General features: G+C 42.3%; 1 protein-coding gene across 8 annotated transcripts in view; it reads left to right on the plus strand.

Moving 5' to 3' along the window:
- HNF4G (hepatocyte nuclear factor 4 gamma) overlaps positions 1 to 24,240 on the plus strand; it is a 165,495-nt gene extending 141,255 nt beyond the window's left edge. For 7 of the 8 annotated variants that reach the window (XM_073679465.1, XM_073679464.1, XM_073679462.1 and 4 more), the window contains 6 exons: positions 3,025 to 3,180; positions 6,963 to 7,050; positions 7,160 to 7,312; positions 11,016 to 11,252; positions 15,072 to 15,194; positions 23,915 to 24,240. In XM_073679465.1, the coding sequence (XP_073535566.1) occupies positions 3,025 to 3,180; positions 6,963 to 7,050; positions 7,160 to 7,312; positions 11,016 to 11,252; positions 15,072 to 15,194; positions 23,915 to 24,033 (876 nt within the window). In that variant the 3' untranslated portion in view covers positions 24,034 to 24,240. The remainder of the gene's footprint in view (positions 1 to 3,024; positions 3,181 to 6,962; positions 7,051 to 7,159; positions 7,313 to 11,015; positions 11,253 to 15,071; positions 15,195 to 23,914) is intronic. The other variant, XM_073679460.1, reaches the window with a different exon arrangement.
- Positions 24,241 to 24,866: the final 626 nt, after the last annotated feature.

Raw genomic sequence — 24,866 nt, forward strand, 5'->3', positions numbered from 1 at the left:
TCAAATGCTGCAGAACCTCATAATACACCTCAACTGCTGCAGAATGTCAAAATACACCTCGGCTGCTACAGAACCTCATAATACACCTCAGGTATTGCAGAACCTGATAATACACTTCAACTGCTGCGGAACATCATAATACACCTCGACTGATGAAGAACCTCATGATACATCTCAGCTGCTTCAGAACCTCATAATACACCTTGGCCGCTGCAGAACCTCATAATACACTTCAGATGCTGCAGAACCTCATAATACACCTTGTCCGCTGGAGAACCTCATAATACACCTCAGATGCTGCAGAACCTCATAATACACCTCAGCTGCTGCAGAACCTCATAATACACCTCAGATATTGCAGAACCTGATAATACACCTCAACTGCTGCAGAACATCATAATACACCTCGGCTACTGCAGAACTTCATAATACATCTCGGCTACTGCGGAACCTCATAGTACACCTCAGCTGCTTCAGAACCTCATAATACACCTCGGCTGCTGCAGAACCTCAATACACCTCAGATTTTGCAGAACCTGATAATACACCTCAACTGCTGCGGAAAATCATAATACACCTCGGCTGCTGCAAAACCTCATAATACATCTCGGCTGCTGTAGAACCTCATAATACACCTCGGCTGCTGCAGAACCTCATAATACACCTCAGCTGCTTCAGAACCTCATAATACACCTCGGCTGCTGCAGAACCTCATAATACAACTCGGCTGCTGCAGAACCTCATACTACAACTCGGCCACTGCAGAACCTTAAAATACACCTCAGATACTGCAGAACCTTATAATACACCTCAGATACTGCAGAACCTCATAATACACCTCAGACATTGCAGAACCTGATAATACGCCTCAACTGCTGCGGATCATAATAATACACCTTGGCTGCTGCAGAACCTCATAATACATCTCGGCTGCTGCAGAACTTCATAATACACCTCAGCTGCTTCAGAACCTCATAATACACCTGAGCTGCTTCAGAACCTCATAATACATCTCGGCTGCTGCAGAACCTCATAATACAACTCGTCTGCTGCAGAACCTCATAATTCACCTTGGCCGCTGCAGAACCTCATAATACACCTTGGCCGCTGCAGAACCTCATAATACACCTCGGCTGTTGCAGAACCTCATAATACACCTCAGATACTACAGAACCTCATAATACACCTCATCTGCTGCGGAACATCATAATATACCTCGGCTGCTGCAGAGCCACATAATACACCTTGGCCGCTGAAGAACCTCATAATACACCTCGGCTGCTGCAGAACCTCAAAGTACACCGGCTGCTGCAAAACCTCATAATACACCTCATCTGATGCACAATCTCTTAATACACCTCAGCTGCTGCAGAGCCTCATAATACACCTCAGATACTGCAGAACATCATAATACACCTCAACTGCTGCGGAACATCATAATACACCTCGGCTGCTGCAGAACCTCATAATATACCTCGGCTGTGGCAGAACCTCATAATACACCTCAGCTGCTTCAGAACATCATAATACACCTCAGCTGCTGCGTAACCTCAAAATACACCTCAGCTGCTGTGGAACCTAATAATACACCTTGGCTGCTGCAGAACCTCATAATACATTTATACAGATTTTTATGTGTTAAAAGGAACCTGTCACCAGAAAAAAAGCTATTAACCTGCAGATATGGTGTTAATATGCAGGTTGATAGCGTCACTATGTGCAGGTGCCGGGCAGCATAATAACGCTGTTAACCTGTAGATTAACCCCATGTCTGCAGGTTAATAGTGTTTTTGTCTGGTGATAGGTTCCCTTTAAAGATGTGCAAAGATAATAATACATAGAGAGATAGATAATAGATAAATAAATAGATACCGTAGCTGGCAGATCTGGAGGTCGTCATGATGACCTCAGGATGCCATAGCTATGATGACTTTGCAGGGGTGCCCATCTGAAGAGAGAGGTCTCCTCCCACTTCCAGCCTCTTAAATGCTGTGATCGCTATTGATCGAGGCATTTAGGAGGTTAAATGGCCCAGATCGGTGCATTCACTGCTTCTGGCTGTGACAGCCGCAGCTCGGCTATCACTTACACCAAGTTCCTGGCGGCGATCTTGCGGGAACTGCTCCTGTGCCTGCATGATCGTCATGATGTAAGTTACGGCATAGGTTGTGAACACCATGGTGTAAACTTACATCAAAAGTCGTAAAGAGGTTTAATGGAATCTGTCACCAGGGTTTTACTACCACATCTGTGAGCAGCATAATGTAGGGACAGACTCCTTAATTTCAGATATGTGTCACTTACTTTACTAGTTGTTTCAGTTTTGATTAAAAACTGTTTTCTCTGCTGCAGACCTACCAGTTCTTTGAATGCTGAGCTCTGTATAACCCCACCCACACCACTGATTGTCAGATTTCTATGTATACTGTGCATAGGCAGAAAGCTGCCAATAAATGATTTGGGCATCCAGTATTATATAGTTTCATATTATCCAAAAAATACCTATAGGGTTTATGATATTTCTTCTGTTCATCAAATACATGTTACTAAATATACATTTTATTACGGAATTGTCAAAAGTTTTGTCTTCTATGATATTAAGAGGGTAACTTCAAAGCATATTAAATAGCAAAATGTGTATTTTTCCCTTATAGAACAAAAACAACATTTTATAAAAAAAACAGTAATGAAATAGAAAATGCTACTATTATTGTGTATTTCTTGTAATACTATTTTTCGGGTGTCACCGCTATGTAGGGAATTATTAAAGCTAGCTTAAAATATGCAGAACTATTAAACATCATGGTATATTTTGTAAGCTTAGCATGCTTCATGAAGGAGCACGGTTTGACCATTTGCATGCATGTTGAAAAGAAATCCATAATAGCAACAGAGTTTTTCAATTATTTGGGTGATTGCTTCTGTGGTTTTTGTTTAAAAACAGCATTGGCCAAAGGTAATTTTTTATGTGAGTTGTATTTTAATCTAGTCTCTTAATTTTCTTTTTCTTTTCAACATGGTTAGATCACTACCTCAAGTTCTGGTACAAGTACTGACATAAATACAAAAAAAATTGCTAGTGTTAGCGATATTTGTGAATCCATGAAGCAGCAACTGCTAGTCTTAGTGGAGTGGGCAAAATACATCCCGGCCTTCTGTGAGCTTCCTCTGGATGATCAGGTAAAAAGCAGAAAATACAGAATGAATTTAGCTTGCACTGTGAATCAACAAGACATATAATTATATATATTATTTAGAAAAAAAAGCTTTATATTTTATACTTCCTTTTAGTCTTTTACACTTGTGCATCTATCTATCTATCTAACTATCTATCTATCTATATTTTATAGTTGTATACTTGCAGGACAGAAAAACTGAAACAAGTGTGTTTACAGTGTATATATCTAGATATATAGATATATACACTGCTCAAAAAAAATGAAGGGAACACTCAAATAACACATCCTAGATGAATGAAATATTCTCATTGAATACTTTGTTCAGTAGAAAGTTGAACGTGCTGACAATAAAATCACACAAAAATCATCAATGGAAATCAAATTTATTAACCAATGGAGGCCTGGATTTGGAGTCACCCCCAAAATTAAAGTGTAGAAACACACTACAGGTTGATCCAACTTTGATGTAATGTCCTTAAAACAAGTCAAAATGAGGCTCAGTATTGTGTGTGGCCTCCACGTGCCTGTATGACCTCCCTACAAAGCCTGGGCATGCTCTTGATGAGGTTGCGGAGGGTCTCCTGTGGGATCTCCTCTCAGACCTGGACTAAAGCATCCGCCAACTCCTGGACAGTCTGTGGTACATCGTGACGTTGGTGGATGGAGCGAGACATGATGTCCCAGATGTGCTCAATCGAATTCAGGTCTGGGGAACGGACGGGCCAGTCCAAAGCTTCAATGCCTTCATCTTGCAGGAACTGCTGACACACTCCAGCCACATGAGGTCTGGCATTGTCCTGCATTAGGAGGAACCCAGGGCCAACTGCACCAGCATATGGTCTCACAAGGGGTCTGAGGAACTCATCTCGGTACCTAATGGCAGTCAGGCTACCTCTGGCGAGCACATGGAGGGCTGTGCGGCCCTCCAATGAAATGCCACCCTACACCATTACTGACTCACTGCCAAACCGGTCATGCTAAAGGATGTTGCAGGCAGCAGATCACGCTCCACGGAATCTCCAGACTCTGTCATGTCTGTCACATGTGCTCAGTGTGAACCTGCTTTCATCTGTGAAGAGCACTGGGCACCAGTGGCAACTTTGCCAATCCTGGTGTTCTGTGGCAAATTCCAAGCGTCCTGCACGGTGTTGGGCTGTGAGCACAACCCCCATCTGTGAATGTCGGTCCCTCATACCACCCTCATGGAGTCGGTCTCTAACCGTTTGTGCAGACACATGCACATTTGTGGCCTGCTGGAGGTCATTTTGCAGGGCTCTGGCAGTGTTCCTCCTGTTTCTCCTTGCACAAAGGCGGATGTAGCGGTCCTGCAGCTGGGTAGATATATACACTGCTCAAAAAAAATAAAGGGAACACTTAAACAACAGAATATAACTCCAAGTAAATCAAACTTCTGTGAAATCAAACTGTCCACTTAGGAAGCAACACTGATTGACAATCAATTGCACATGCTGTTGTGCAAATGGAATAGACAATAGATGGAAATTATTGGCAATTATCAAGACACACTCAATAAAGGAGTGGTTCTGCAGGTGGGGACCACAGACCACATCTCAATTCCAATGCTTTCTGGCTAATGTTTTGGTCACTTTTGAATGTTGGTTGTGCTTTCACACTCTTGGTAGCATGAGACGGACTCTACAACCCACAGAAGTTACTCAGGTAGTGCAGCTCATCCAGGATGGCACATCAATGCGAGCTGTGGCAAGAAGGTTTGCAGTGTCTGTCAGCGTAGTTTCCAGAGGCAGGAGGCGTTACCTGGAGACAGGCCAGTACACCAGGAGATGTGGAGGGGGCCGTAGGAGGGCAACAATCCAGCAGCAGGACCGCTACCTCCACCTTTGTGCAAGGAGGAACGGGAGGAGCACTGCCAGAACCCTGCAAAATGACCTCCAGCAGGTCACAAATTTGCATGTGTCTGCACAAACGGTTAGAAACCCACTCCATGAGGGTGGTATGAGGGCCCAATGTCCATAGATGGGGGTTGTGCTCACAGCCCAACACAGTGCAGGATCTTGGAATTTGCCACAGAACACCAGGATTGGCAAAGTTACCACTGGTGCCCTGTGCTCCTCACAGATGAAAGCAGGTTCACACTGAGCCCATGTGACAGACATGACAGAGTCTGGAGATGCCGTGGAGAGCGATCTGCTGCCTGCAACATCCTTCAGCGTGACCGGTTTGGCAGTGGGTCAGTAATGGTGTGGGGTGGCATTTCTTTGGAGGGCTGCACAACCCTCCATGTGCTCGCCAGAGGTAGCCTGACTGCCATTAGGTACCGAGATGAGATCCTCAGACCCCTTGTGAGACCATATGCTGGTGCGGTTGGCCCTGGGTTCCTCCTAATGCAGGACAATGCCAAACCTCATGTGGCTGGAGTGTGTCAGCAGTTCCTGCAAGGTGAAGGCATTGAAGCTATGGACTGGCCCGCCCATTCCCCAGACCTTAATCTGATTGAGCACATCTGGGACATCATGTCTCGCTCCATCCACCAATGTCATGTTGCACCACTGACTGTCCAGGAGTTGGCAGATGTTTTAGTCCAGGTCTGGGAGGAGATCCCACAGGAGACCATCAGCAACCTCATCAGGAGCATGCCCAGGCGTTGTAGGGAGGTCATACAGGCACGTGGAGGCCACACGCAATACTGAGCCTCATTTTGACTTGTTTTAAGGACATTACATCAATGTTGGATCAGCCTGTAGTGTGTTTCTCCACTTTAATTTTGGGGGTGACTCCAAATCCAGTCCTCTATTGGTTAATAAATTTGATTTCCATTGATGATTTTTGTGTGATTTTGTTGTCAGCACATTCAACTTTGTATAGAACAAAGTATTCAATGAGAATATTTCATTCATTCAGATCTAGGATGTGTTGTTTGAGTGTTCTCTTTATTTTTTTGAGCAGTGTATATAAACAGATAGATATATAGATAGATAGATAGATAGATAGATAGATAGATAGATAGACAGATAGATAGATAGATAGATAGATAGATAAAAAAATGCAGCACCAGAAAAAAATTTAGGTTCAAAAGCCCCCCAGGTACGTACCAGTCCTAAATATATCCAAAAAATATGGAGGTAGCACACATGTAGAATGAAATGGTAATGTGGTTTAATATCCCATATTGGAATGTTTCAGTCCAATATTGAGGACCATTTCTCAAGCAAAGGTAAAGTGCATGTGCAGAGTATTTAAGGCAACGTAATTACGTTTCCAGTCGTCAGTGCGCAGATGCGGTAGTATCCTGACATGCGCAGACACAGCACTATAGAGACAGAGATTTTGGCGCAATATGTAAATGTGACATGGGCTGAGTCATGAAATCGATTAAATTTACACAGCTGTTTCATAAGATTAATTCTATTTTGATATGGATTTTATTGCTGTAATCTTGCAATCACTGAATTTTTTGCACTTAGTTACTTCGCATTGACTATGTATTGTAATATTTTGTAACACTATGTATTTTATTATTTCTTATACTATGATTTTTTGTATAATTGCAGCTAATTACTTTTGTGACTAAGTTGCCTTAAATACTCTGCACTTGCACTTTACCTTTGCTTGAGAAAGGTCCACAATATTGGACCGAAACGTTGCCATATGAGCTATTAAACCACATTACTTTTTCGCTCTGCATGTGTGCTGCCTCAATATTTTTTGGATATAGATAGATAGATAGATAGATAGATAGATAGATATGCAAACTTGAATGTTCAGACATAAAATCTCAAATTAACTTTTTTTTACTTTTTAAAGGTTGCTTTATTGAGAGCACATGCTGGTGAACATCTTTTGCTTGGCATTACAAAACGTTCAATGGTTTTCAAAGATATCTTACTTTTAGGTAAATATTTGAATTGTTTGGTTTTTTTGGTATTTACTTTATTAATTTGTTAAAATTGCTAGGTATAATATTATTCATAATGTAAAATAAATTTTACATTCTTTTTAAGGAAACAACTATGTAATCCATCGAAATTGCACTGAAATGGAGATAAGCCGAGTGGCCAATAGAATTTTGGATGAACTTATCCAGCCCTTCCAGGATATCCAAATAGATGATAATGAATATGCCTGCTTAAAAGCAATTGTATTTTTTGATCCAGGTAATTAATTGAAAATAATTGTGTACGTCAAAAAAATAAATATTATTTACAAAAAAAAATCTTGTGAACAAAATGAATGTAACCTTTAGGCCCCCTTCACACATCTGTATAAAACCGGTACCGGAAAAAACAGTATGGGTGTCATCAATGTTGGATCAGTGCGCCATCAGTGTTTTTCCAGTATGGCAAAAGAAAAATAAATTACAAAGCTTCTCCTATACTTTGCAATGTGAAATATATACAGCACATGGATGTTACACGGATGCCATCCATGTGATATACATGTTTTACACTGACTGTATTGGCCCATGTCATCTGTGCTGTCAGTAAAAAATGGACATGTCTCCATGTGGTTTACATGGACACGTCTCCATGTGGTTTACATGGACACACGGTCCGTGTAAAAACACATACATGTTAGCAGCCCTATAGGTTATAATGGTGTGTGGCATCCATGCAAAAAAAACTAATGTCACACATACTGCAAACACAGACATGTGAAGGTGGCTTTAGACAACACAGCTGAACATGAATTCAATCAATTTTTCTACTGTGCAGTCATATTTGGAATGGTTTTCTTAGTGTGTGTCATGCCGGTTTCTCACATGCCTTTTTAGTGTCACCCTACTAATTGCATTCACCACTCTGCTTCCCCAGAGTCAGACCATCTTCCTGAGCTGCCTTGTGCTCACTGCCAGCTCTGCTCCTAGAGAATCTCCATCTGGCTATGGGGAGGCGTGGCCAAATAATACAGGAATTTAACTCTGCTGTGTCCTGCAGGGTTTGCCTTCCCCAGCCTGTCCCTAGGAAGCAACAGGTTTATTAGGCAGCTCCTCCTACCACTCTTTGCCCAAACGTCGGTTCCCAGTTGCTTGTCTCTGGATCCTATGGGTGCATGTTTGTTTTGTCTCTCCTGCTATTGATCCAGCTCGTTTACTGTTATCTTGACCTCTCCACTCCTGACCTTGGCTACGTATACTGAACCTGTACTGCCTGACCTGACCCCGGATTGTCTGACCACATCTTTACCTCTGTCCTCCTGTACCTCGTACCCGTGCCTCTGACCCTCTGGTAAGCTGCTGCAGACCCGGGGACTGTAGCTCGTGTCTCCTGGTGGCCCATCCTATCCTCACCATCATGGGCTCTAGTGAAGACCCGGTAGACACTTAGTCAAGCCGTTCCAGGGTAAGCCCAGCCCCTGGCACAGTGAGTCCACACCCACTAGTGTTACACTGTGATTGGTTGCCATGGAGAGTTGACAGAGGGAAAGTCAATATGTTGCAGTCATATGTAATGACATACAGATGTATACACAGTGCAATTGGCATAAAACAGTTAACAGTCCTATTAGGTAGAGATGGTTGAATCTTTTGACATTTGATTTCCAGGTTCAACAATTTTTTTAAAAAAATTTGATTCACAGTAAATTGATTCGCCATGAATCACAATACTGCAAAGCCTCCAACTACCCTGAAAAGACAGGTGTGACATTCTGAGGTCTCCTTATACTGTATCCAAACCTTTTCAAGCTCTTTAAAGGAAACCCGAAAGCTGATACATGATGCCCAATCCACATGGTTTTTAAAGGAATATGGTTTTTGAAGAAACTCAGCATGAAGGTTGTTCCAAACATCTTGCAGAACTAACCACAGATCTTCTTTGGATGTAGGCTTGAGGAAATTATTCTGTCTCTTTATGTAATCCCAGACAGATACAATGAAGTTGAGATCAGGGCTTTGTAGGGGTTACTTAATAACTTCCAGGACTCCTAGTTCTTCTTTATAGTTAAGATAGTACTTTATGACATTGGCTCTGGCTAATGAATGATGGATAAGTATCAGACTGTATTTCTCAGCATTGAGGATACCATTTGTCCTGACCAAATCCTAAACTTCATTTAATGAAATGCTGCCCCAAACTTGCATGAAATATTCTTCTCAGTTGATTGCAGACACTCAATAATGTTCTCTCGCCCTTTAGTAAACAAACTGCCTTCTGTTACAGCCAAATATTTACATTTTGACTCCAAAGCAGCTGTTGCAATTTTGGACATCTAAGTTCCCATCTTTTTGTTCATAGTTGATTTGCTTGGCTTCCTTCCATGTCAAAGATATGGCTTTTTGGTCGCAATTCTTCCATGAAGAGCACTCACAGACAGATTTCTCCAAACAGTAGATGAATGTAGTTGGGTTTCACTATTTGCTGCCAGTTCTGAGCTAATGGCACTGCTAGACATCTTCCGATTTCAAAGAGAAGCATGATGTGTCTTTAACTTGCTGTATAAGTTCTTTTGGCTCACTACTTGTGTCTGTGGCCCTCAAGGTTGACCATTTGTTGGTGATTTTTGAAAAGAGCTTAAGTAACACATCTTGAGAACCCAGTCTGCTTTGATTTCTTTGCCTTGAAGAGACCTTGATGATAGTATAGATACCTTTTGCCTGGTTGCTGTACTCAGCCTTTCTATGTCTATGACCTGTGACATCAAATTGTCTTCTTAAACCTCACTTTCATAGCAGACTTTGGCTGTTACCCTCCTAAATGTAAGCCTCCTACACAATTGTTCCAGTTTCGATTAATGACTGTGTTTCAAACTACATTTTGAACATCATGATCATTGTCACCTGTTTGATATAATTGGTTATTGTTTCAGCTAACTATAATTGTACAAAATCCTTGACATTGTGCAAGTGTACCTAGAAAAATGTATGCTGTCTCCAAATATTGATTTGATATAGATTTCTCTTTTATTCATTCACTTGCATTTTGTGAATTGATGAGCTATTTGTTAAAAATAAACTATTATCACTTTTATTTTTAAAAGCATTATTACTTTACAACATTTTTTTGACAACTTTTTGCACAGTACTATATTTGCATGACTACATCACATCTGAGTTCCTGAGTTTTTATTTTACAACACAAATATACAATCTACCAGAGTGATAGGCCCCAAGATGGAGCTAGTACCACTGCCATATAGTAGCATCCTCTTAACTAGTGCATTCCAGAGAAAGACCAAATACTTTCTACACATAAGGGTTTAGAAGCAGAAATTCAACTTAATGTTTGTTTTATTGACTAAGAAGGCATTTGTTATTGCTAAGGGTAGAATTTAGGGATGAGCGGACCCTTGTAAGTTTGGGTTCTGGTGTTCTGGTACCCAATCGGACTTTATGTCCCAAGTTCTGTTTGAGTACCAGAACTTTACCCAAACTTGAACATGAACCCGAACCCTATTGAAATATACTGTATGGGGATCTGAACTTCCGAGCTGGAAAATTCTCTGTCCCTCTCTCTCCCTCTTTCTATTTTTCTCTATCTCCCCCTCTCTTCTGAACTTCCCCCGGAAATCCAAACATTAAAACAGACATTAAACATTCAAACCTTTAAAGTTTTGGTTCGCTCATCTCTAGTAGAATTCCATGCACTGTCGCATGGTGACTGAGACACAGTTGTGATGGGCCCATGATATAGCAGAAGACCACGGGCAATTAATAATGTCAACTTGCAAAAAAGCTTGTCCTTTGTCCATAAGCATCCAATAGAAATGAACCTCCGCAGATATGCACATCTGTGTGGTGTTCTGCTCCTCATGAGTGCATCACAGCCACCTCTCACAGCTTTCCCTCAGTTGTATTTTAGATTATGCTTTGTACATTAAAACTGAATTTGAAGTTTATCAAATTATGTTTTTGATTCACAGATGCTAAAGGACTCAGTGACCCAATGAAGATTAAAAATATGCGTTACCAAGTACAGATTAGCTTAGAAGACTACATTAACGATAGACAATATGATTCTAGAGGTCGATTTGGGGAGCTCCTGTTACTGTTGCCTACTCTTCAGAGTATAACCTGGCAAATGATTGAACAAATTCAATTTGTAAAATTATTTGGAATGGTTAAGATTGATAATTTGCTCCAGGAGATGTTATTAGGAGGTAAGTGCTTATATTATTTTTTTATGTATATTTTTTGACAATTAGGTTTTAAGATCAGTGACTCATCTCGGTGATTTAGATAGTGTTAGGATACATTGTGTTTTTTACATAATTAACAATTTACATATCTGGATGCATTGATGGTTATTAGTGATGAGCGAGTATGTTTTGTTAACCCTTTCGCCGAGTATGCTCGGGCGAGCACCGAGTATTTACAGCTGTTTGAATCACTCCTGTTTGACAGCTTTAATACATGTGAGGAATGTGTAAGAAATAGACATTCCACACATGTATTAAAGCTGTCAAACAGTCACAAATCATGGACACGGGAGTGATTCAAACATAACAATGAGCAGCTGTAACTACTCGGTGCTCACCCGAGTATACTCGGCGAAAGGGTTAACAGATCATACTCGCTCATCACTAATGGTCATGTACATGTTTTCTTTCACGATCTCTAATAGGGAAACTGGCAGCAGGTAATCTGAGAGCAGCTTGAGGTTGGGGCAGAGACCTTGATTTCAGATAGAATCACAGTTTTCTCTGCTGCAGCTCTAGCAAAGCTCAGAATGCTGAACCCTATATAACCTTGCCCACACCACTGAATAGCAGCTTTCTGTGTACAGTATATGGTGTCAGAAAGATGCTAATCAGTAATGGGGATTTGGTTGAACCAGGAGGCACGTGACATCTGTTCCTGCAGTGATAACATTCTGATGATAAAACACTGATTTTATTGAAACAACAAACCACAGCCCAGTAAGAGAAACATAACTGGAATCAAGCTCTCAGCCCCTACATCATGCTGTTCTCAGATTATATAGCAAATCCTGCTGGAAGATTCGATTTAAAAATGATTATGTGCTTTCATGGGGGGAAGGGAGGTTGCTATGCAGATATTTCTTTTTGGAAGGTCTTGCTATGCTTTTATTGCAAATTTATTTATTTATTTATTTATTTTACTCACTTATATAGTGCCATTAATTCCACAGCGCTTTACAGACATTATGCTAATAATGAACTATTACTAAACATTAAAAGTGGCAAAAGTGGGAAAATACTAACATACTGTACATTTACAGAAAAACCATTAGCATATATACATATATGAAAATCATTATCATCAATTATAATTTTACACCTATCCAAATTATCATCTATTGCGTATAAAGGTACACAGAAGACCAAATAGTGTAAATTTTGGTAGTAAAAATTGGATTAAAGTTCAGTCATGCATGATTGATGCAGACTTATTAAAAAAGACTTAAAGGAGTTTTCCATCAGCAGTTATTAATGACCTATCCTCAGGATTGGTCATCAATATCAGATCAGTGAGAGTCTGACAGCTGACACCCTCACTAATAAGCTGTTATACATTCTGACACTGCTTGATATAGACAAATTCAATAGAGCTGCAATGTGCAGTTTTACTCAGTGTGTAGCAGCAGCTGCAGGTTACTGTAGAGCTGCCCATCATTTCTTGAATAGGAGCTCTTCTGCAGTACCTGGCAGGGGTTGCTCTTGAATAGGATCTATTCTGTAGTATGCAGCAGATCAGGCAGCATATTTAATGTACATGATTCCAAAGGGGGTAATGTAGAGTTGGTATTTTTGCTTTTTCAAATACTTATTTTCCCAAATTCTGTTTATCACTTTTGACTTGAATACTTTTTTTGCTTTATGTATGCATAATTCATCTTAATGTCATATTTAACATCACAAAAACTTTAATGTAAAAGGAGAGAAAATGACAATTTTGATGTAGTTAATGATCTAAATCAAAGGCCTCAATTCATCAAAGGGATTACTTGAGAATCCTAATGTAAATCGGTATGAAAAATTTTTACACAGCAAGGAGATACACAAAAAATTTGCAACTTTTGTCATATTCACACCAGTTTTGTCAAGTTCCATCAAGATTGGTGGAGCTGAGGAGGGACATAGGCAAGACATAAGTGTGACGCACAGCTTGTCTAACGCATGACAAGATGTGGCATATCTTATGTCAGCAATTTTATTCTAGTAACTGACTGGAATAAGATTTATGGTGAGGTGCACAAAAGCGCCTACCACTTACTAGATGCTCCTCGTTTATTAAGAGGCATGTGCCATCAAGTGCCTCTAACAGCAAAACCAGCAGCTGTTAACCAGTTAAATGCCACTGTCAATCACTAACAGCGGCATTTAATACACACTGGCGGGGAGCGTATTGTTCCTCCTGCCCATCAGCGCGCCCGTGATGTGATCGCGGAGCATGATGAGTTGTCATGTCAGCCAGGGGTCTGCTGATGACCCATGTGCCTGTCATTACAAGCCCCCTGTGGTACCATTAAAAACATCAGCTTAGGGCGCAAAACATAAGCTCTCACACAGTCCAATATCCCAAAAAACTAAAACGTTACAGGTCTTGGAATATGACAACAAAAGCAAAATTTATTTATTTTTTATAAATTTTCTATTTTTTTTTCATCGCCTAAATATAAAAAAACTATACATGTTTGGAATCTGCGTACTCATATGGACCTGGGAAATCATATTGCCTGGTCAGTTTTACCATATAGTAAACATGGTAAATAAAATACCCAAAAAATAATTGTGGAATTGCACTTTTTTTTTGCAATGCAATGCGATGCATTTTGATTTTTTCCCCTTTTTCAGTACACTATAGGGTAAAAGGAATAGTGTCATTCAAAAGTACAACTCGTCTCACATAAAACAACCCCTTATTTAGCTCTATGGCCAGAAAAATTAATAAGTAAAAAAACAGATAATCGCCAGGTAGTGAAGGGGTTAATAGATACAAAGTGTCTTTGTGACAATTCCCAAGTATTATTGATTTATTGCCTATATGTAAATTTATACTTACAGCTAGTCTGATGGATAATAATTTGAGAAAAAATGTAACTAGTGAAACTGTTGGGTGATTTTCATGGTTTTGATTTAGACCATAAGCTTTAATACTCTTTGTAGACGACCATTCAAATCCACCGTCATGTCTATTTCAGTACATATCCAGTAATCTATACAAGCCAGTGGAAGTCTACTGCATTTCACATCACCTGAAACAAATAAAGGGCTCAGACCTCAATGGAGGTTCCTGCTTTACTAAACCCCATCAACTTTTGTAAAATTGTAATCACTATTAGCTATAACCATGAAAAGTGTTGTGATCTCTCTAGAGCTACTTATGGGATGTAGCTACTCTATAATTCAATGTCTGTACCTTAAGAAAGCATTGCAATATGAGTACAGATATTAGCCAAGCCAAACACCATCTGTAGACAGTACACCTGTTTCTTAGAATTTGCCCCTCATCAGTACAGAGAAAGATTTGGCTAACTGAATGACCTACCCTTGGGAGATAGTTCTCAGAACTCTGGAAGAAAGCTAATGTGCATGTTCTTTTCTGTGAAGTATTGCTAATAAGGCTCCATGCTCTCGGCCAGAACTAGTGGGCGCGACCTCGCTCATTACAAAAGTATTGGGCACGCCCACAAGTCTTTTTCTGGCCAGGAGTATGCATATTGCATTCTTGACCACCATTCCAATCACAGACACCGGCAAATTCTCACAGCGCACATACAGTATACGATATACATACTCCCGGGCAGAACCTATCTCTCAGTGTGTGCGCTGGGAGGATTCACAAGTCTGCAGTCACAAAGAATGACTGGAGACATTTAATTCTAGACCAGACTACCCCTTTGAAGATAGCTAGTGCCCAACAAAAATATATGAAGTATTTTACAAAATAATTTTAACAAGATTAAAATTACCCTCCAAAATACTTATTTTTACTTTTTATATCTTTTGTTATAGGTGCTTCAGCTGAGTCTAATCACATGCATCATCTTACACATCCGCATATATCTCAAGACCCTTTAGTGGGGCAAACCTTGCTTGTAAGCTCCATGTCTGCATCTCTACACACAGAACAGATCAGTAAGTATTTTAGTAAAATATATCCAATTTAGAGTTTAGTATCCAGCAATAATAAAAAAAATGTATAATGCAAGTATATTCGTTTTCCAGTAACATTTGCGTCCCTCTTTACCTCTCCCCTGGCTCGACATCTCAGGAGTTGAGTGATATGAGATTATCTGCCTTGAAAACAATACATAGTCATGATTTAATCTGATGAAAGTTGTTTCGGCTGCCGAATATGTGCCTACATGTACTGTATATGATGTGAATTACAGCCTGTTGATAATTTTGCTAGCACGTCACAATAATTTGGAGTTCGAATCATAGGAAATTGAAGTTCTTCATTAAATTTGAGGAAAGGTAAGGTTAGACGCGTCTATACCTACTACAGAAGCAGATAGTACAACTGATACAGGGAATGGCACAGCAAACCTTTTTCTTGTGTTTCTCCCCTCTACTAACCTAACTCTACCTGACGTTGAAATTACCTTGGAGGGTTCAACCATAACTCCCTGGGGGTCATATTCAACACTAAACTTTCCTTTATTTCCTATATCCGATCACTAACCCGCTCTTGTCATCTGCATCTTAAAAACATCTCCAGAATCTGACCTTTTCTCACCTTTGAAACTGCTAAAACTCTTACTGTCACTCTTATTCACTCTCGTCTCTCGTCTAAAACATTTTGTTTTACTTTATCTTTTAGGTCCTCTAAGGGACTTTAAAGGGTGTCCATTACCCCAAAAATGTACATTAAATGGGCCATCTAATGCTGTAGGAGACTCAGCTCCTATAACAAATATACTAGCACTATCCAAACAAAGGGTGAATCCAGCTTCTCAAATACAAGAAACTTTATTCTTCCAAAATGTAAAAAAAAATTTCAGAGCTTTGAAAAAGGACACAGAAACTGTGTTTGAAACGTGTAGCTTGCAGATCACCATGAAATCCTTGCTATCATGTTTCTTGCAGTTGAGAAGCTGGATTCACCCTTTCTTTGGAAACCTTGACGTGTGGCCACACATTTCTGTGCTTCCACATGCCATTAGCTTGCTTCCTTGTGTGATTATTGTCTGAATACAGCTAGCGTGTGTGCCCCCGCATGCGTTCTCCTCCCTGTCTCCTTTTTTTTATGCCGCTCGCTACACTCCTGGGTACATTTGTACAATGAAAAGCATCAGAAGAAAGGAGACAGGGAGGAGAACACAGGAGGAAGCACACACGCTGACAGCATTCAGACAGTGCTCGCTCTGGGAAGTGAGCACTGTCAATCAGAGGTGGGGAAAGGTCCTCAATATGCAAATGAGGAGAAATAACATTGTACCAAATTCTTGGCCACATTAAGGCCTCCTCAATTGCTTATGAATAGTGTTGAGCATTCCGATACTGAAATATCGGGTATCGGCCGATATTCACTGTATCGGAATTCCGATACTTAATTCCGATACTTTTATAATATCGAATACCGGAATCGGAAGTTCCCATAATGCCTGCGCTCTGCAGTGTCTGTGAAGGATGACAAGCTGGATGGCAGCGCTCAGCTGCGATCCAGCTTGTCATCAGAATGCCATCCCAGCGTGGGAGAATTCTCCTGATTGTTTAAAAGCCGGCGGGCGGTAAAAAGCCGCCGGCTTTTAAACAATCACACAGCCCCATACTGCTTCCCCGCAGCCTCCCACCCCGATCCTCCGCTCCCCTCGCCACCTCCAATCCCAATCGTAAATTAGGACCGGGCGGGGAGCGCAGCACCAAGGAGCGAAGGACCCGGGCGGGGAAGCCGGCAGTGAAAAGACTTCACCGCCGGCTTTCCCGTTCTGTGCTGCGCTTTCCCGCCGGTTATTTCAAATGAACAGCTGAGGTATCAGGTGATGCCGATCAGCTGTTCATTTGAAGTAGCCGCGGTGCCCTCAGAGGGTTCATGTGAGTTCATGCTTGACTGCATGAACTCACATGAACTTTCCCACGGCCGCACAGGTCAGCCTCACCTCCCAGACCCGTCATGATTAGTGTGTGCGGGGTGTGTGTGTGTGCGGGGTGTGTGTGCGGGGTGTGTGTGTGCGGGGTGTGTGTGTGTGCGGGGTGTGTGTGCGGGGTGTCTGTGCGTGCAGGCAGACATAGGCCGATGTGACACTACTACTCCCATCGGCCTATGTCTGTCCCCCGTCCACTCGTGCCAGCAGGATCAGCTCGATGGGAGCAGTAGTTCCCATCAGCCTGATCCTGCTATATAAATTGCCCTACTGTGTCCCCAATAAATGTTAGATACATGTCATTGGTGGCCAGTGGTTACCTAAAAGAAATTAGTTTATACATTACCTGTCCCCGCCGATCGTCACCTAAAATAAAGTAAAAAATAAAAAACTACACCTATACTCACCTAGACACCTAATTCCCCGAAGCCATCGATCTCCTGTAATAAAATATAAAATAATAAACCACAACCTTATCCTTACCCCTCCGTAGCAGTCCACGAGTGTCCCACGAAGATCTCCAGTTCAGAGCAGCCACATAGAATGTGACCGCTCTGAACCGCTGCCGCCGCTAGAATGACGGGGCCGTAAGGGTTCACCAGAGTTAAGGCAGCGCTGCTCCGGTTAGCTGCTTTACGGCACTGCTGTATCGTGAGAAATTCCCACGGTACAGCACTGCCGTAAAGGAGGTCTCCGGAGCTGCGCTGCCTGAATGCACTCCGGTAACCTCAGTCAGTGGCTCCCGCTGCCGGGAGCGGACGTGTTCCCGGCAGCGTGAGCTTACAGCAGCCATGCACAGCTGTCACCATCTCCAGATGTGACAGCTGTGCATGGGAGATCAGCGCAGGAACGTGGACAGGTAACTATTTTTTTTTAGTAAACTAAGAATTAAATAAAATGGTGTTTTATTTCAAATAAATTATTTTTTTCTGGGTGTAGTGTGTTTTTTCTTTTTAACACTTTGTAGGTTAGTAATGGGGGTGTCTTATAGACACCCATCATTACTAACCTGGGCTTCATGGCAGCTGGCGCTGACATGAACCCCACCACTATTACCCCCTGCCACCGCACCAGGGCAGCGTGGAAGAGCGAGGCTAAGTGCCAGAATTGGCGCATCCTATGGATGCGCCATTTCTGGGGCGGCTGACGGCTGGTGTTTCTAGCCTGGGAGGGGGCCAATATTCATGGCACCCTTCCTGAGCTATTAATATCAGCCCCCAGCTGTCTGCCTAGCCTTTGCTAGCTATTAAAATAGGGGGGACCCCACGTCATTTTTTTTGGGGGGGTCCCCCATTTTAATAGCTAGTAAAGGCTAGGTATTCAGCTGGGGGCTGATATTAGTAGCCTGGGAAGCTCCGTGGGTTTTACCCCCTTCCCAGGCTTCAAACATCTGCCCCAGCCGTCTGCTTAACCTCCGCTAGAGACTAAAATTATGGGGGATCCCACGCCATTTTTTTTTTAAATAAATCCTTTATTTTAACACTAAATGACATTTGAGGACTTAATAAAGATGCAGTCCCTAAATTATTATTTATTTTTTAATAAATTTTTCCCAAAACTTTTGACGTGGGCTTCGCCATATTTTTGTATGCCAGCCAGGTACAGCATCCAGCTTCTATGAACGCGCCATTTTCCGGGGCGGCCGCGGACTGCAATTTTCAGCGGGGGGCAGAAAGCTTGGGCCTCCCTGCGCTGCAGATTCCATCCCCCAGCTGCCTAGTTGTACCTGGCTGGACACAAAAATAGGGAGAAGCCCCACGTTTTTTTTTTTTTAATTATTTCATGAAATTCATGGAATAATTAAGAAAAAAAGGGCTTCCCTATATTGTTGTGTCTGGCCAGGTACAAATAGGCAGCTGGTGGTTGGGGGCAGCCCGTTCCTGCCTGCTGTACCTGGCTGGACACAAATATAGTGTGAAGCCCCACGTCAATTTTTTTTTAATTATTTCAGGAAATTCATGAAATAATTAAAAAAAAATTATGTGGGGCTTCGCCCTATATTTGTGTCCAGTCAGGTACAGCAGGCAGGAACGGGCTGCCCCCAACCACCAGCTGCCTATTTGTACCTGGCCGGACACAACAATATAGGGAAGCCCTTTTTTTCTTAATTATTCCATGAATTTCATGAAATAATTAAAAAAAAATTGACGTGGGGCTTCGCCCTATATTTGTGTCCAGCCAGGTACAGCAGGCAGGAATGGGCTGCCCCCAACCACCAGCTGCCTATTTGTACCTGGTTGGACACAACAATATAGGGAAGCCCTTTTTTTCTTAATTATTCCATGAATTTCATGAAATAATTAAAAAAAAAAATGCTTGGGGCTTCGCCCTATTTTTGTGTCCAGCCAGATACAACTATGCAGCTGGGGGCTGGAATCCGCAGCGCAGGGAGACCCAAGCTTTCTGGGCCACCCCCGCTGCAAATTGCAGTCCGCAGCCGCCCCAGAAAATGGCGCGTTCATTGAAGCGCCATCTTCTGGCGCTGTACCCAACTCATCCAGGGCCCTGGTGCGGTGGCTCACTGGGTAATAAAGGGGTTAAGGCCAGCTTGGTATTATCAGCTGGCCCTAAGCCCAAAATTCATGGGGTCACGCCAATATTAGACATGACCACCATGAATTTCTAGTAAAGTATTTAAAAAAACACAACACCCAGAAAAAAGTCCTTTAATTGAAATAAACACACAATTCTTTATTGTTCTAAATTAAACCATACTTACCATCACGCCCATTCCAGCTGAAGCCAACGATCTCCTGCAATAAAAGTAAAATAATAAAGCAACCTCATCCTTACCTTTCCATGGCTCCCACGACAGCTTCAGCTCTGCTACATCGAGATGACAGGCTGGACCGCAGCAGAACGCTGCCATCCATCCTGTCATCCCGCAGACACTGAGAAGCACAGGCATGCTTGTGCTCCTCAATGTCTGGCTGTGACGGCATAAAGATGAGCCGAGGTCATGTCCAATGAACTCAGCTCACCTCATGTACGTCACTGACAGCGTGGGAAAATTCTCCTGCACTCAGCACTTCAACGTGAGAATTTTCCCACACTGTCAGTGACGTGCATGAGGTGAGCTGAGTTCATTGGACATGACCTCACCTCATGTATGTCACTGACAGCGTGGGAGAATTCTCACGCTGAAGCGCTGAGTGCAGGAGAACTTTCCCACGCTGTCAGTGACGTGCATGAGGTGAGCTGAGTTCATTGGACATGAACTCGGCTCATCTGGATGACGTCACAGAGAGACACTGAGGAGCGCAAGCATGCCTGCGCTTCTCAGTGTCCGCGGGATGACAGGCTGGATGGCAGCTTTCTGCTGCGGTCCATCCTGTCATCTCGATGTAGCAGAGCTGGAGCTGTCCTGGGAACCATCGAAAGGTAAGGATGAGGTTGCTTTATTATTTTTCTTTTATTGCAGGAGATCGTTGGCTTCAGCTGGAATGGGCGTGATGGTAAGTATGGTTTAATTTAGAACAATAAAGAATTGTGTCTTTATTTCAATTAAAGGACTTTACTCTGGGTGTTTGTGTTTTCTTTTAACTTTGACTATGGGGTTAGTAATGGGGGTGTCTTATAGACGCCTCTCCATTACTAACCTGGGCTTGATGTCAGCTGGCATTATAAGCTGACATCAACCCCAACCCTATTACCCCCTGCCACCGCACCAGGGCAGCGTGGAAGAGCGAGGCTAAGTGCCAGAATTGGCGCATCCTATGGATGCGCCATTTCTGGGGCGGCTGACGGCTGGTGTTTCTAGCCTGGGAGGGGGCCAATATTCATGGCACCCTTCCTGGGCTATTAATATCAGCCCCCAGCTGTCTGCCTAGCCTGTGCTAGCTATTAAATTAGGGGGGACCCCACGTTATTTTTTTGGGGGGGTTCCCCCATTTTAATAGCTAGTAAAGGCTAGGTATTCAGCTGGGGGCTGATATTAGTAGCCTGGGAAGCTCCGTGGGTATTACCCCCTTCCCAGGCTTCAAACATTTGCCCCAGCTGTCTGCTTAACCTCCGCTAGAGCCTAAAATTAAGGGGAACCCCACGCCAATTTTTTTTTAAATAAATCCTTTATTTTAACACTAAATGACAAGTACAGTAATCAACACTGTCACTGTACTTCATATATATGTGACTGACATGTTTCTATCTATCTAATCTATGTGTGATTCTCTATTCTTTCTGTTCTAAATTGTCGGGTACAGATGCTGAATTGCCGGCGGGCTTTCTTAAAGAGACGGTGCATGAAAACACTATTATTTTTTTAAATAAATCCTTTACACTAAATGACAAGTACAGTAAGCAACACTGTCACTGTACTTCATATATATGTGACTGACATGTTTCTATCTATCTAATCTATGTGTGAAGCTCTATTCTTTCTGTTATAAATTGTCGGGTACCACTGCTGAATTGCCGGCCGGCTTTTTTAAAGAGACGGTGCACGAAAACACTAATATTTTTTTTAATAAATCCTTTACACTAAATGACAAGTACAGTAAGCAACACTGTCACTGTACTTCATATATATGTGACTGACATGTTTCTATCTATCTAATCTATGTGTGATGCTCTATTCTTTCTGTTGTAAATTGTCGGGTACCGGTGTATGCCGCTGATGAATTGCCGGCTTTTCATGTCATTCTACATTATTCTTAGTTGTTTTACTTCATGTAGAATTAACCTACAAGGAAAGAAAGGGTTTATTTTCATTCCGATATTTGTGTCCCATTGACTTGCATTGGTTTCCGGTATCGGAATCGGCGATATCCGATACTTTTTGGGTATCGGCCCGATCCAATCCGATACGATATTTCCTGATATCGGAAGGTATCGCTCAACACTACTTATGAATTAAAATGTATTTTCTCAGGCGCTGTGCCAGTAACAGGTACAGTACTAGTATGCTTGTTATAGGGACTTTAGGGAACTCAGCCCCTATAACAACCATACTATCACTGTGGCACTGAGTTCCCTACAATACTATATAACCCATTTAAAATGCATTTTGGGCGTGACAGATTCCCTTTAACTTGCGATAGTCCAATCACTTATATTATATATACAATACAACAATATTTCGGCATATATATAAGGAATCATGGTCTCCTATGAACATCGGACACAGGCTGGAATATCATCATGGCAGGCACAGGAGTCTTCAGTAGACACCCGATTGCCATAGCGCATTATGGAATGGGACGTCTGCCAAGTTGAACGAGCACTGTAAATGCTGCTGTCGGAGAGCAACATTCTAGTGGTTAACAGCTCCACAGTTAGAGACATTTCGGTCGTATAACATAGCAATTGTCTGCTGGTAGTGATGCAACTTAGTTCCTGAGCTTGTATCAAAGAAGGAGGCCCCATGCATAACTTAATGCAGGGCCGACTCCAGGTTTTTCTGGGCTCCGGGAGAAAGAGTCTCTGTGGGCCCCTTTAACACATACACCATTCATGATGCACAGATACGGCGGAGAAATATATATATAGTACATAGGGACCAGGCCTGCCACCTCATCCTTCACATATGCAGACATGCGCATGCACACACAGTACGCAGACATGCGCACGCACACACGGTACGCAGACATACTCACGCACACACAGTACGCAGACATGCGCACACACACACGGTACGCAGACATGCGCATGCACACATGGTATGCAGACATGCGCACGCACACACGATACGCAGACACACGCACACACGGTACGCTGACACATGCACGCACACACGGTACGCAGACACATGCACGCACACACAGTATGCAGATATGTACACATACAGACATACACACATTTTTACACAAATTCTTAAAAACATATATAAAACAGACAAATATATATACACAGTCATACACACTGACATTCACATACATGCACTCACACAGACCCATTACAAATATTTTTAATTTGGGGATTGGGGTAGCCTCACTCACCTGTCGCCGGTCCAGTGTCCTGTCCAGCAGCTCCTCGGGTATGAGGCAGTGCAGGGCCCCCGGCTTGTCATAGACTTCATGGCCCTGGAACATCAGAGGGGCCCACTTGCGGTCGGGTCCGGGCCGCTCCCCCCCATCTGTGCAGGACCTCCGACGGTGTTTGATTGCCGGCACTCCCCCAGACATGGCCGCGCGCTGTGCAGCTGTGTCTGCTAGTAATGACGCGGCAGGGGCGACACACAAGCGCAATTAAAGGTGCAGTGCCATCGATCCTCCCGTGTCATTACTAGCAGACACAGCTGCACTGTGCATGGCCAAGTCTGGGACTGGGGGAGTGCCGGCAATCAAGCAACACCTGGGTCACTGAACAGGTGCCGAGGAAGCGGCCAGGTCCCCGACAGTGAGTGGGCAGTGGGCCCCGACAGTGAGTGGGCGGTGGGCCCCGACAGTGAGTGGGCGGTGGGCCCCGACAGTGAGTGGGTGGTGGGCCCCTCTGATTTTCCAGGGCCCCGCACTTGCCCGGGTACGCCGGGTGCTGACGCCGGCCCTGACTTAATGGTATATCATATATTGGGAAGGGGTTAATACCTATGAGCAAATGTCTTAAACTTACATTGCTTAATCAGTTTTAGGTTAAGATTTGTTTTACCTATTTTTGAAACATATGTCTAAGCTTGAGGTAATCTGGGATTGACCAAGTAGAAAAATAAAATGTATTGTTTTACCGATACTGTATGACACATGTAAGCAAAAGGAAATGTGACGTACCTTCAGCAATGTTTTCATATATTCCTATCATAATGTGAAAATATTTTCTATTTTAAATTTTTAGCTACTCCTGAAACACCTCTACCTTCTCCCCCTCAAGGCTCAGGACAAGAACATTATAAGATATCTACAAACCATGCAACAGTTATCACACATCAGTCTATCTTGAAACAAAAGCCATGATGTTACGTTTTGTGTACAACTAAAGTTGCCTGGATGTTCACGGACACTGCCAGTTTGACCTTAATTTTGACCTAGGACTCGTGATGGCAACTGAGTAAAGGTTCAAGAAACAAAATATTTGTCATGTATATCTTATAAACTTTATTTCATTTTATATTATCAGTGCATATACTACTACAATATTTATGTGTTGAAAATCATAGATTACCAGACATGGGAATATATAGTAATATTGCTACTGTTTGTTCTACATAAAAATATTGACAAATACTTTTTGTGTGACATATAATTTATATTCATGCCTTAAAATGTGCTACTTTTTTGCTGTACTGCAAAAGCAATCTCAGATTTGTCCTAGTCTTTTAGATCATACTAGCCAATCATGTCAAATTTCATTGAAACCATTGAGTCTTATCAAGGCTTTCCTTAACCCTGCCCCAGCCATGTATCATAAAGAAGCACTCCTCCCATCAACATTTTTATCCTCTTAATATATTGCATTCATCATATTATATAGCACTGTGAACTTACAATTGCTCATTTTGACCTTCTACCCAGCTAAATCTTCTCTTTTCCATTAGGTCTATGACATCACATAATTAAAAACTGACTAGCTGAATTCTTCTAAGCTCTATGCAGAAAAAAGAGGTCAATTTTTCCCTGTATGAGTCATAAGTCACTGCAAAAGTCCCTGGCAGGGGGAGGAGGGAGCAGTTGGGTCAGGAGGTAAAGAGGGGGACTATAAATGCAGGGAAAAGAGACTTCCTGTTTCTACATAGAGCAGGAAAAAGAGAAGAATTAGCTGGGTAGAAAGGCAAAAAAAGCAATTGTAA

The sequence above is a fragment of the Phyllobates terribilis genome, unplaced genomic scaffold (assembly GCF_046119375.1).
Source record: "Phyllobates terribilis strain yellow unplaced genomic scaffold, ASM4611937v1 Scaffold_4__5_contigs__length_816908805, whole genome shotgun sequence".
NCBI lineage: Eukaryota > Metazoa > Chordata > Amphibia > Anura > Dendrobatidae > Phyllobates > Phyllobates terribilis.